Source organism: Lithobates pipiens, unplaced genomic scaffold (genome assembly GCF_037356315.1).
Source record: "Lithobates pipiens isolate NorthernLeopardFrog02 unplaced genomic scaffold, aLitPip1_a1.2 Scaffold_25, whole genome shotgun sequence".
In the NCBI taxonomy this organism is placed as follows: Eukaryota; Metazoa; Chordata; class Amphibia; order Anura; family Ranidae; genus Lithobates; species Lithobates pipiens.
Window position 1 is genome coordinate 192386455 of NW_027507787.1, and position 13795 is coordinate 192400249.

The 13795-nt window shown below is 40.2% G+C and overlaps 1 protein-coding gene across 1 annotated transcript in view; it reads right to left on the bottom strand.

The window, feature by feature from the left end:
• Nucleotides 1-8778: 8778 nt before the first annotated feature.
• Nucleotides 8779-13795, bottom strand: part of POLL (DNA polymerase lambda) — a 49412-nt gene continuing 44395 nt past the window's right edge. Inside the window, exon 9 of the mRNA XM_077455340.1 lies at nt 8779-12284. Coding sequence (XP_077311466.1) covers nt 11923-12284 — 362 coding nt within the window. The 3' untranslated portion in view covers nt 8779-11922. The remainder of the gene's footprint in view (nt 12285-13795) is intronic.

The following is a 13795-nucleotide window of genomic DNA, read 5'->3' on the forward strand; positions in this document are numbered from 1 at the left end:
ACTATGCCCGCAAGTCGATAGTACTCAGGTGGAAGGCATCATCTGCGCCCTCCTTAAATTTTTGGAAGAGGTTAGTGAATGCGGCTCTACCACTATACAAGGCTACCTACCTGTCCCGCGGTTGTGCCAAAAAATTCTACAAAGTATGGGATATCTGGACGGACTCACTGTCCACTAATGCTGACTCGATGGACGATTAGTATCGTTCCACTAAGTACCCCAATTGTCCAAGTGGCATCTATGGCCTCATAAACCCTCTGGGTTGCTCAACCAATAGTTAGGGGGGAAGGGGGGAGCGTGCATGCAACGATGTAATTATAATGTACACTTTATCTCCTAAGTATTTCGAGTAAGCCTTGTAGGGGATATGTAGCATCGGCAGGTTGATATGAATATTCTACACAGGTGGTTGAGCGTACAGTGGTTTGGGTAGGTATGCATATTTTTCTGTAATGCCTCACCCTTTTGTTTGGTTTTGTTTTTTGTTTTTGTTTTTGTTCTCTCTTAGTTGGTAAGTTGTAGTGATCGAGCCAGGGTATGCCCAATAGGCTCTGTAGTGTTTTGTTCACATCTTGAAATGTCAATAAAGATAACTTTAAAAAAAAAAAAAAAAGCATCATGTACAAGGTATAATAATAAACAAAAAACTTACGGTTATCCTCAATGACACACACAACAGGTTCTTGCGTACCTGGCAACCTTGGCTTGATCACGTCCCACCTTCTCAGTTAACATCATGGTTCTTGGAGCTTTAACCTAGGTGCCATATCATATGCTACTTATCTTATAAGCTTCTGGGCCTACCGTTCCTCCCATAGGGGGGTAATCTCCCTGCTCCCCGATTTCTTTTTCCTGTCTTTCCTTCCTCTTCTTCGAACTACCTTCTTTATGTCTACTAAGCCAGACAAAGGGATTCCCCCCATAGAAGACTGTAAAAACTAGAGGTAATTACACCCCAACTCTTACGAACCGACACGTGGAATTTGTGACTTGTCGTGCTCTATGCCGCAACCCAATTTAAGACTTCTTCTCCTAATGTCCCCTGGAAAGCTTGCTTTGATTGAAATAATTTTTTAAGTGCCAATATACATCATATTGCTTGGTCCAATGGTTAACCTTGTGCAGTTTTCTATTGTATATGAATCTGTCCAATGCATTGTATTCTTTCTTTTTTTTTCTTTCCTTTGTGTGCAGAACAAAAACATTTACAGTAAAGGCTCACAGGACTCATCATGCATGAGTCGTATGCTATCTTTTCAATAAGAACAATAAATATCCTATAATGTTTAACATGGTAAAGTGGAATTCTACTCACCTGTTCTCCAGCCCTATGATCCCCTAGAGCTCCCCCATGCCATCTTCAGGCTGGCGGCATCTGAGTATCAATCCCCAGCCATTTCCATTGGCCGGGCCAAGATGATGCCACACGTCCTGCATGCGTGGGAATTCAGTCACCTTGGCATTGCCAAAATTTACACTGGGATGTGTGTGCACAGCTCAGTGTACACTGCAGACAGGCAGATAAGTAATTTTAATGCAGGAGAGACATACAGTGCCTTGAAAAAGTATTCATACCCCTTGACATTTTCCACATTTTGTCATGTTACAACCAAAAACATAAATGTATTTTATTGCAATTATATGTGATAGACCAATACAAAGTGGCACATAATTGTGAAGTGGAAGAGAAATGATAAATGGTTTTGAAAAAAAGTTTACAAGTTTACAAATCCATATGTGCAAAGTGTGGTGTGCATTTGTAGAACCACCTTTCCTTGCAATTACAGGTGCAAGTCTTTTTGGGGATGTCTCTACTAGCTTTGCACATCCAGAGAATGACATTTTTGCCCATTCTTCTTTGCAAAATAGCTTAAGCGCTGTCAGATTGGATGAAGAGCGTCTGTGAACAGCATTTTTTAAGTCTTGCCACAGATTCTCAATTGGATTAAGGTCTGGACTTTGACTGGGCCATTTTAACACATGAATATGCTTTGATCTAAACCATTCCATTGTAGCTCCTGCTGTATGTTTAGGGTTGTTGTCCTGCTTGGAAGGTGAACCTCCACCCCAGTTCAAGCTTGGCTTGCATACACGTCACACAAAAGTTCTCTGAACTTTTGACCGTCAAGAATGCGGTGACGTACAACGCTATGACGAGCCAAGATAATGAAGTTCAGTGCTTCTGAGCATGCGTCAAATTGTTTTCAAACATGCGTAAGAATTTTGTACAGATAATCGGAATTTCCGATCGGAACTTTTTCCAACCGAAAATTAGAGAACCTGCTCTCAATCTTTTGCTGGCTGGAATTCTGCCAGCAAAAGTCCAATGGAGCCTACACACAGTCGTAATTTCTGACCAAAAGCTCACATCTGACTTTTGCTGGCAGAATTTCTGATTGTGTGTATGGGGCTTTACATGTTTTCTTCTATGATGGCCCTGTATTTGGCTCCATCCATTGTCCCATCAACTCTGGCCAGCTTCCCTGTCCCTGCTGAAGAAAAGCATCCCCACAACATGATGCTGCCACCATCATGTTTCATGGTGGGGATGGTGTGGTCAGGGTGATGTGCAGTGTTAAGCGCCATACACACAATCAGAAATTCTGCCAGCAAAAATCGGATGTGAGCTTTTGGTCAAAAAGCGTGTGTATACTCCATCTGACTTTTGCTGGTAGAATTCCAGCCAGCAAAAGATTGAGAGCACGTTCTCTATTTTTCAGTCGGAAAAAGTTCCGATCGGAAAATCCGATCGTCTGTACAATTTCCGATGCACAAAATTCCTACGCATGCTCGGAAACAATTTGCGCATGCTAGGAAACATTGAACTTCATTTTCTCGGCTCGTCGTAGTTTTGTACGTCACCGCGTTCTTGACGCTCGAAAGTTCAGAGAACTTTTGTGTGACGGTGTGTATGCGAGCCAAGCTTAAGCGGAATTCCGTCAAAAAAACCATCACTGTGTATGGGGCATTAGTTTTCCGCCACATGTAGCCTTTTGCTTTTAGGCTACACAGTTCAATTTTGGCCTCATCTGACCAGAGCACCTTCTTCCACGTTTTCAAGGTCCCCCACATGGCTTCTCGCAAACTGGACTTCTTATGGCTTTTTTTCAACAATTTCTTCTTGCCACTCTTCCATAAAGGCCAGATTTGTGGAGTGCACGACTAATAGTTGTCCTGTCTACAGATTATCCCACCTGAGCTGTGGATCTCTGAAGCTCCTCCAGAGTTACCATGGGCCTCTTCGCTGCCTCTCTGGCTAGTGCTCTCCTTGCCCGGCCTGTCAGTTTAGGTGGGCGGCCATGTCTTGGTAGGTTTGCAGTTGTGCCATACTCTTTCCATTTTCGGATGATGGATTGAACAGTGCTCCAAGAGATGTTTAAAGCTTGGGATACTTTTTTATAACCTAACCCTGCTTTAAAAACTTCTCCAAAACTTTATCCCTGACCGCTCTGGTGTGTTCTTTGGCCTTCGTGATGTTGTTTGTTCACTAAAGTTCTCTGAACAATCCTTGGAGGGCTTCACAGAACAGCTGTATTTAAACTGAGATTAAATTACACACAGGTGGACTCTATTTACTAATTAGGTGACTTCTGAAGGCAATTGGTTCCTCTAGATTTTAGTTAGGGGTATCAGAGTAAAGGGGGCTGAATACAAATGCACGCCACACTTTTCAGATATTTATTTGAAAAACATTTATCATTTTCTTTCACTTCACAATTATGTCCCACTTTGTGTTGGTCTATAACATAAAATTCCAATAAAATACATTTACATTTTTGGTTGTAGCGTGACAAAATGTGGAAAATTTCAAGTGGTATGAATACTTTTTCAAGACACTGTAGCATGTCTTTTCTGTATGAAAACTTCTGTCTGTTCACATTTTTTTTTTTTTTTTAAAGTAAAGTTCCACTTTAATGTAATTTCAATATCTGTAAATCGGACACTTTCATTCAAGCAATACCTGGTGATCCTGCCATGAAGGTTATAAGGTCACAACACCCTCTCAGTTGGCCTCTACTACTGTCACATAAGCTACTGGTGGAAAATACAAAGTGGCTTTTTTTCAACACACATGACTCAGGCATGGGCTATTGTTGTCAACAGGAGAAATGCCATGTAAGCCATTGCCTTAGTGTGTGTATGTGGACAGAAAGAGGCTGTGAGAGATTAGCAGAACTGGGATGCAAAAAGAATGAAATACATGAAAAAATATTTTATTTTGAAAAACAGCCAAAAGTTTATTATACATTATATATAGCAAAATGTATTTTTATATCTATCTTTAATCACTTCAATACTGGGCACTTTCCCCCCTTCCTGCCCAGGACAATTTTTAGCTTTCAGCGCTGTTGCACTTTGAATGGCAATTTTTGCTTTTATTTGTTTTTATTTGTATATTTATATTTAATATTTGTATTTTATTATTTTTTATGCTATAAACGAAAAAAGACTGACAATTTTGAAAAAAAACAAAAAACTGATGGCCACCTATAGGCGGCGCTGGATAGGCATTACTGAGTGGCACTTTTTTGGGATTGGCACTGTTGCGGGCACTGACTGGCGTTTATACAGGGGGACAGGCACTGATTGGCACCTTTTGATGGGGGCTGTGCTGATAATAAATGTACTGATTATCAGCACAGACCCCCCCCCCTCTGACAGGGAGAGACGCCGTTTACCGGCACTTCCTGGTTCACGCAATGATCAACTGTGATTGGTCACAGCTGATCACGTGGTAAGAAACCTCCGTCAGAGGCTTCATACCACGATCGGAGTTGCGACTGACACACAGCACCACCAATTGCTGCACTGCTTGCTCCCGCGCCGGCTCTGTTATTCTGATCGCATCATATGACATCCGGTCAGGATAACATAACCACTTTGCCGCCATCATTTTCCTATACGGCGGGCAGCAAGTAGTTAATGTTGTACTCCACCTAGTATGAAAGAGCGTAATCCTGATTACTGGAATATTATCAGATATGTAGTGACATGGCTTACAGAGCTCAACGTAAAAACAAAACAAAAAAAAAAACGTATGATCGGTCACTTTCCCATAGAAAAGTGACAGCAGAAAAAGACCGAGTAGTCCACCCAGTGCGCATTTGAATTTTTTTTATTTTTTCATTAACCTTGTTGTCTGGCTATAGATCTTTGTTTATCCCAAGCATGTTTGAAGCCATTTACTGTTGGAATAACCTACCAAAAGAGGTAGTGAGACAGTCAAGCATCAACTACCCTTTCAGTAAAATAATACTTTCTAAGATTTGTTTTGAACTTTAACTCCCTAATGCCGCGTACACACGATCAGAATTTTGGTCGGAAAAATATCTGATGGTTTTCCTGACAGAATTTCACTCAAGCTGCCTTGCATATACACGGTCACACCAAATTCCGACCGTCAAGAACATGGTGACGTACAACACGTACAAGGGGACTAAAAAAAGGAAGTTCAATACCCAGTAGCCAATAGCTTCCATCTCCTAGTTGAATCTGAGCATGCGTGAGTTTTTGCGCATCGGAATTGCATACACACGATCAGAATTTTGAATTTTTTTCTGTCGGGAAAATTAAGAACATGCTATCAATTTTTTGCTGGCGGAAATTCGGACAGCTAAATTCCGATGAAGCATACACACAGTCGTATTTTCCGATGGAAAGACTCTCATCGGTCTTTTTCTGGCTGGAATTCCGATCGTGTGTACGCGGCATTAGAAAAGAAACTAACTGGGCCAGCTTCCCAAACAAACTATTTATTGCCATACTAAAGCTGGATTTCTACTTTTCTCCAAACAAACCATTTCCTTTACATAACAATGTGACTACTGTGTGTGCTGCAAGATACTGTTGCTGCATTAGCTACATACAGTAAGTGACACTATGGTTGATTTACTAAAACTGTAGAGTTCAAAATCTGCTGCAGCTCTGCATAGAAACCAATCAGTTTCCATGTCTTTTTGTCAAAGCTTAATTGAACAAGCTGAAGTTAGAAGCCGATTGGCTACCGTGCACAGCTGCACCAGATTTTGCACTCTTCAGTTTTAGTAAATCAACCTTGCTGTGTTTCAGGCAGCTGTATGGGCGACTTCCTGTCTGCTGCTGGAACTCTCCAATAAGAAGAAGTCTTGTATGATTGAATACAAGGCTTCCTCTGATTGGCTAAGTGGAGAGGCAGGAAGATAACATCATAATTCCTACCTCGATCAGAGGAAGCCTTGAACTAAATTATAAAAAAAATCCAAGACCTCTTTCTATTTAGTTATGGTTAGCAGACGGGAAGTTTCCTAATGCTGGAACACAGCGCCGCATATTGAATGTACTGTAGCTAATGCTACAACAGTATTATACAGAACACAGCAGTCCATTTAGTTCCGGAAGCAGAGAGCAAGCCACCCGTCCTGCTGCTGGAACACAGCGCCACATATTTTATCTAGCTAATGCTACAGCAGTATATTACAGAACACATCATGATAGGGGCGGCACAGTAGTGTAGTGGGTAGCACTCTTGCCTAGCAGTAAAAAGGGTCGCTGGTCCAAATCCCAACCATGACACTATCTGCCTGGAGTTTGCATGTTCTCCCTGTGCCTGTGTGGGTTTCCTCCGGGTTGAAACTGAAGCTGGATGAAACTGACACAAAACATAGAATGGGTTCTGGTAATTTTAATGAAGGTGCCACAAGGCGTAAACATTCTTGTAGTCAGGAAAGCCAACTACACCAAAACATTGATTCAGATGCACCCATGGTGCACAAATGATTCATGTTGCATAGTTCACATAAGGCACATTCTATGGAAATCCTCACCCAATCACCCACCCAACCCAATTGAATTTCCTGGAATTCATAAAGTATCAAATTCTATTTAGGAATCTTGTATTTCTATGAAAGATGGCAGAATGTTTAGATTGTATGTGTCAGTAAGGTGTATATGAATCTGTTGCAACACTGACATAATTGTCGCAAGTTTTGCAGGCAGATAAGCAATTTGGAGAAGTTGGGTGAGTAATGGAAACATATCAATTATCCGATCCAGAGGACTGAAAAAAAATTGCCACAGAATTGTATCAATGATGTGACACAATCACCAAATCACTGTGTATGGAAAAGGTGTGGTTTACCTCCACTTTCCTTATCATGGACATGGTGATATTGCTTCATGAATCGGTCTAAAAAACAGTGCCATAAAGTAAAAGTGTCATAGCATGCCGGTACTATCAATAAAAATATTGGACATGCACCGTTTAGGAGATATTTCACTTGCAGTGCGCCAATGTCATCATCGGCGCATGTGCTGTGAAGAAATGGACCATCGTGCCATTTCTTCCCCCACTGTGTGCCGTGACTAATGGCTCCCGCGCGCATGACATGACACGGCTCTGGCCAGTCACAGAGCCGGAGTCTGCGGCCCCAGAAGGAAGAGGGGCGAAGATGGACATGGCCTGCACATGGGACAGAGCGGGCTTGGTTTGCAGGTATGTGTTATATAATGGCCTAGTATGTAATGCATACTAGCCCATTATGCTTTTAATTTGCAAGCCTTGTGGGAAGCAAAAGATGAAGTATCGGGCTTTACTTCCTCTTTAACCACTTAAGGACCAGCCTCGTTTTGAGATTTTCGTGTTTACATGTTTAAAACAGTTTTTATTTGCTAGAAAATTACTTAGAACCCCCAAACATTATAGATTGTTTTTTTTTTCTAACACCCTAGAAAATAAAATGGCAGTCGTTGCAATACTTTTTTTCATACCGTATTTGCGCAGCGGTCTTACAAGCACACTTTTTTGGGAAAAAAATTACTTTTTTGAATAAAAAAAATAAGACAGCAGTAAAATTAGCCCAATTTATTGTTTAAGATAATGTTACGCCGAGTAAATTGGTACCCAACATGTCATGCTTTAAAATTGCGCCTGCTCGTGGAATGACGACAAACGTTTACCTTTAAAAAGCTCAATATGAACCATTTAAAAAAATACTACAGGTTGCATGTTTTGCGTTACAGAGGAGGTCTAGGGCTAGCATTATTACTCTCGCTCTACCGACCGTGGCGATATCTCCCATGTGTGGTTTGAACCCCGTTTTCATATGCGGGCGCTACTCATGTATGCGTTTGCTTCTGCGCACGAGCTCGGCAGGACGGGGGCGTGTTTAAAAATGTATTTTTTATTATCATTATTTATTTTACCTTTTATTTTTTTATTTTTACACTGTTTAAAAAAAAAAGTCACTTTCATTCCTACTACAAGGAATGTAAACATCCCTTGTAATAGAAAAAAGCGTGACAGGTCCTCGTAAATATGAGATCTGGGGTTAAAAAATCCTCAGATCTCATATTTAGACTAAAATACAATAAAAAAAAAATGTAGTTAAAAAAAAATCATTTAAAACAATTGGCCCTTTAAGAGCTGTGGGTGGAAGTGATGTTTTGACGTCACTTCCGCCAAGCAATTGTATGGAGACGGGTGGGGGCCATCTTCCCCTCACTCGTCTCCATACTGAGCCATCAAGAGGACGCAATCGCCTCTGCCGCTGCCGACAGCTACGGTAAGCGGTGGAAGGCACCGGATTGTGATAAAAGTGATCTTGTGGTGAATCCGCCGCAAGAACCACTTTTATCTTGTAGCGGACCTCCTGCTGAAAAAGGGGATACCGGAGTTATAGCAGCTAGCTGCTGCCATAACAACGATATCGTCCTTCAAACAGCCGCTGTAAAACTGCGGTGGGCGGTCCGTAAATGGTTAAGGCATCACTGTAAGTTCACATTAGAAAGACAATATGCAGGTTCTGGATGTAAAAAAAATAATTTATTGAAAACACATAAAAGAATAAGATATTGACATTATTGTTATACATGAAGCAGCATTTCAGCATTATCACAGTCTAAAATAACTATTTTTAGGAGACTTGCTGCACAGCTCAGATGTGCAAAGAGTAAAACTGAGCAACAAACTTTAACCACCACTCATCCTATTTCCATTTTACTTAAAAATTCAAAGCTCTATTAAATAACGTGTTTATTAGAATGATCAAACTGAAATGGCATGATTGGGCCAAATGTGTTTCAAATGAGTTGTACTGACTTTAAGTAAATTCATGGCTGTTTGTCTCGTTTTCTGGCAATATATATCAATTTCTTACATTGCCATCATGTAAACCTTCAATAAATATGTATTAAGACAGAATGACAAGACTTGTAAGTAGCAAAAACAGGATCACGATTGTTTGCAAAGACTTATTTTACATTGTGTGTGTATTCCCCTTTTCTACATATCTGCTGAGGAAAGTCAATGTAGCAATGTAGCAATTTCAGCATGATATGGACTTCATAAAATAACATTTACATTCACTCTACATCCCCCCCCCCGTCATTTACATTCACTATACAGGTTTTCTATTGAGAGAAATTAAAGAAAACGCACCCTGCCACTGCTTATAGCGCCAACCACTAAGCGTCTCTTAACTCATTGTTGGACTATGTTTGCCATTTAAATTTGTAACATCGTTTTCTACACAACTGCCATCTTGTGCCACTCCATAATGGCAATTACTAATTCTCATTTTCTAGTAGTAGTAGCAGATTTGAACAGAATTAAAATTGTTTTGTTTAATATGGTTGCATTACATTTTTGCAACGAGTTGCCATTTTTGCATGAAAAGGATTTTTTTTTTTTTTTTGTTACAATTGTTTACATTATTCAAACTTTGTGTATATCATATGTATGAGATAATCACGTTTCAATAAGATAAAGCACATATTTCATTGCATGCAAAGTTGTGTTTATGTGAATATTTCTGGGAAGGGGTCTGTGATTAAAAAAAGGGTTAAGAAACACTAAGTGGTCACAAAAAGCCTTAACCTCTCAGGATGTTATTATTATGTGTGCAGTGAAAAGATCCATTAGAAAGGGGAATCATATAGTAATGGTCGCACAGAATTGCATGACAAGGGAATTCACATTGTTTTCAATGGTTTCAGTTTACATCAATGCGACTCAGCACTGAGAGATTTTAGAAAAGGTTCTTGTGCTACTTTGGTACGATTCCATTGCAATTGTGGCCCCATAGAATATATGTCCTCTCACAAATGCATCGAAAAAGCACTACATAAATCGCACTGAAAGACTGATTAAAATCGCATGGCAGCAGTGTGAACCTAGCCTAAATATTATGTATTCACTATTATGTGAAAATTAAGTATGTAGCTTTGATATAAGAAACCCAGTTCTGTAAAGTTGGACTTGGACAAATCCCCATCCTCACTGCTCATGCTGCCACCAGTATTAGAGGATTTAGTATTAACCTTTAAAAAATATTCACTGCCAGCCCCTCTCTTTTATGCAGCCATAACATACCGTGTAAGTGTTTGTTGAAAACAAAGCCTGTAAATACCTTTTTCAGATCTCTTCAAGCTGATCTCTGATGTCAGCCGGGGAGGTCACGTGCCAGGGGCCAGGAGTCACATGACTGGCCTGAACAGATCTGAAAAAGGGTATTTACATGCTTTCATTTTAACAAACATTTACACTGTGTGTTATTGGCTGCATACAAGAGAGAGAGGGACTGGCAGTGATTTTTTTTTTTAACAGTTTACTCATTGCGGCAGGAGGGTGGGGCGGAACCAACAAGCGGGGGGGAGGACAGAGGGGAGGTGCTGATGACGGAGGCACGTAAACTGACCACGGTAATTAGGGCTCAGCAGCCATGATTATTGTGGTCAGTACACAGAGGGAGACATAGGAACAGGCAGGATCAGCCGGGTTTTTTACAGCTTAGTGAGGGGCAGATTAGACAGCAAAAGCACTGTGTGTTTAATCTGCTATAAGGATTACAACCACTTTAAAGTTACTGGAGTGTAGAGGAAATTTTTAACTGACATGAGCAGAGAAGAAAATCACTGGAGGAGCGTCATGATATTATTTAAATTTTTGGTTTACTAAGACAGGTCCGTAAAATAAGCAGCTGCTATGGGCCCTAACATGGTAAAACATACCCACTAATCAAATGACATTTTGGTGGACTTCGTTTTTCAAATACTAAACATGGTTGTAAAGGATCTTAAAGGTTCTGTGAGATATGTTAGTGTTTAAAAAAACAGGCAGAATGAACTTTCAAAGGAAGCAAATGCAAAGTGACAGCAAATGTGTGTTGCACTGATATTAATCTCATCAAATAAATAAAATGTTCTACTCTTAACACCATACATTCATATTTTACATACAGCAGATAATTTAAAATGTTAAAGTAGAATCAATTAAAATCAAAGCTAACAGCTCAATTACCATTCAGTATTTGTTGTGTGATGAAGTTCTGTAAAAAAAAAAAAAAAATGCACAGCATTCTTTTTGAGTTCCATTTTGCTGAAGATGATTGTAGCCATATTAGTGCACTTGCTTCAACACCATTGAGTACTGACGGTGATACTTATTTAATTTGTACTGACAGGTACATTTTCAAGACTCGCTTTGAAGGTATAGGGAGGAGGTAAACTCCAAAAGCTTGTCCTAAAATTTTAAATGAAGTGTATTTAATTAGAAACGTATCACAGACTGTAATCAACTGTGTCAGTTCTATTTAAAACAGTTACTAAATCAAATGAATAGCGGAGGCAAATTCTGAGCAGCACGGATTTTGTGTAAAGGGTTAAAATAAAATCACTGTAAGACCTGGTATACATGGCCGCTTAAAAGGTTGCATTGTATTGCTGTTGTCATATTGTTTTCCTGAGCATGGTATAAAGGATCTTTAAGGAGCACAGTGCTCAGGAGGATATGCTCCGGATATATGTAGAGTTTAGAAGGCCTCTTAGCAGTCATCTACATCTACCCTCATTTTTCATGTTTTTTTTTTAAACCCCTATGATCTGACAATTTATATATTCACACATGTGCAAAAAAGAATGCAAACCACTTTTTTAAATCTTTCCAGTCTACCAATCTCTTTCATGCGCTTCTCTAAAAGGAAGCCCAAGGATTTCAAATATATGCCTCTCAGTTGGCGTTGGTAAAGGATAGCCAGCATTGACCTTCACACTGCCATTGCGCACCACGTCCTTGTTTAGGGAGTGCTCAGACAGACTCATCCCCTTTGTTTTGGCCAGAGCGCGCATGGAACGGTTAAAATGTGCTGAGCCGGTAAAATACATCAGTGCGCATGCAAATTCTGAATATGGCACAACTATGATATCAAGTCTCCGATGTTTCTGCCCTGGTCCTGGCAGGCGGCATACTCCCATGTACTTCTTCTGGTTTCCATTTTCTTCATTACATACCAAATCATCAGTGAGGAATCCTGAGAGGGTCAAGCAAGAAAACAAAAAAAGGCCAGAGGAAACACATTAAACATTAATTGCTAAGTAATCTATACAAAACATTCCAGCCAAACATAAAAAATATTTTCCTTTGAAAGTAAACCTGTCTTAGGAAATTCAAAGCAAAGTAGTAAAAATGCATTTCAGAGGTTACCCTTAGTCCATTCACACTTGTGCGATTTCAAAAACGTGTCATTTCCATTGCGATTTTGGATGAGTGGGACTTTGGCCTTGACCAATGTGATTGTGCGCTCTAAGGTTGCACACAAGTCGCATTTAGATCATGCAGGTGGGACTCTCATGCAACTTTTGAGAGTTTACATTGAAGTCCATGGCCCTCAAGTCAAATGAAAGTCGGACCAAAGTAGTGCAGGAACTACTTTAAAGTCACTGCGACTTCAAGTGGCACAGATATGAACGATACTCATTGGGAAGCATGGCCTCACAAGTCACACAACTGTGAATGGGGCCTAGTGAAAATTGTATCTCAAAACAATAAACCAATCTAGAGATGTACTGAAGGTCAGTGGTGGTCAACTTTCTTGATATAGAGGGCCTGAACAATGGCCTCCGACACCACCACCAAGGGCTGCACATAATATCCTGAGAAAGTATTACTACAGAAATTTCTCTAGAAAAATCAAGAGATAGAGACTGGGGACACATTACATGAGATGAGATGGCTAGAGATCACTGCTCTTTCAGTCCCCTTATAAATCTATCTTTTGTAGTGGATCTTGTTGTGGCACAAGTAGAAGAGGAAAAAAAAAAGCATAGAAATAACGGTGCAAACAGAAAAACTTGAGCCAGTATGAGAGAAATAAACCAAATAATTTACAGGGCATCTGAAAAGTATTCCCAGCGTTTCACTTTTTCCACATTTTGTTGTTATGTTACAGCCTTATTGCAAAGTGCATTAAATTAATTATTTTCCTCAAATTCTACCAACAATACCCCATAATGACAATGTGAAAGAGGTTTGCTTGAAATCTTTGCAAGTTTATTAAAACAAAACAAAAACAAAAAAACACACCACATGTACATAAGCATTTGCAACTTTTGCTCAATATTTTGTTTGGCACCAATTACAGCCTTAAGTCTTTTTGAGTAGGATGTTACAAGCTTGGCACACCTATTTTTGGGCAGTTTACCCCATTCTTCTTTGCAGGACCTTTCAAGCTCCATCAGATTCGATGGGAAGTTTTGATGCACAGCCATTTTCATATCTCTCCAGAGATGTTCATTCGGGTTCAAGTCTGGGCTCTGGCTGGGCCACTCAAGGACATTCACAGAGTTGTCCTGTAGCCACTCCTTTGTTATCTTGGCTGTGTGCTTAGGGTCGTTGTCCTGTTTGAAGATGAACCTTCGCCCCACTCTGAGGTCCAGAGCGCTCTGGAGCAGGTTTTCATCAAGGATGTCTCTGTACATAGCTGCATTCATCTTTCCCTTGATCCTGACTAGTCTCCCAGTTCCTACAGCTGAAAAACATCCC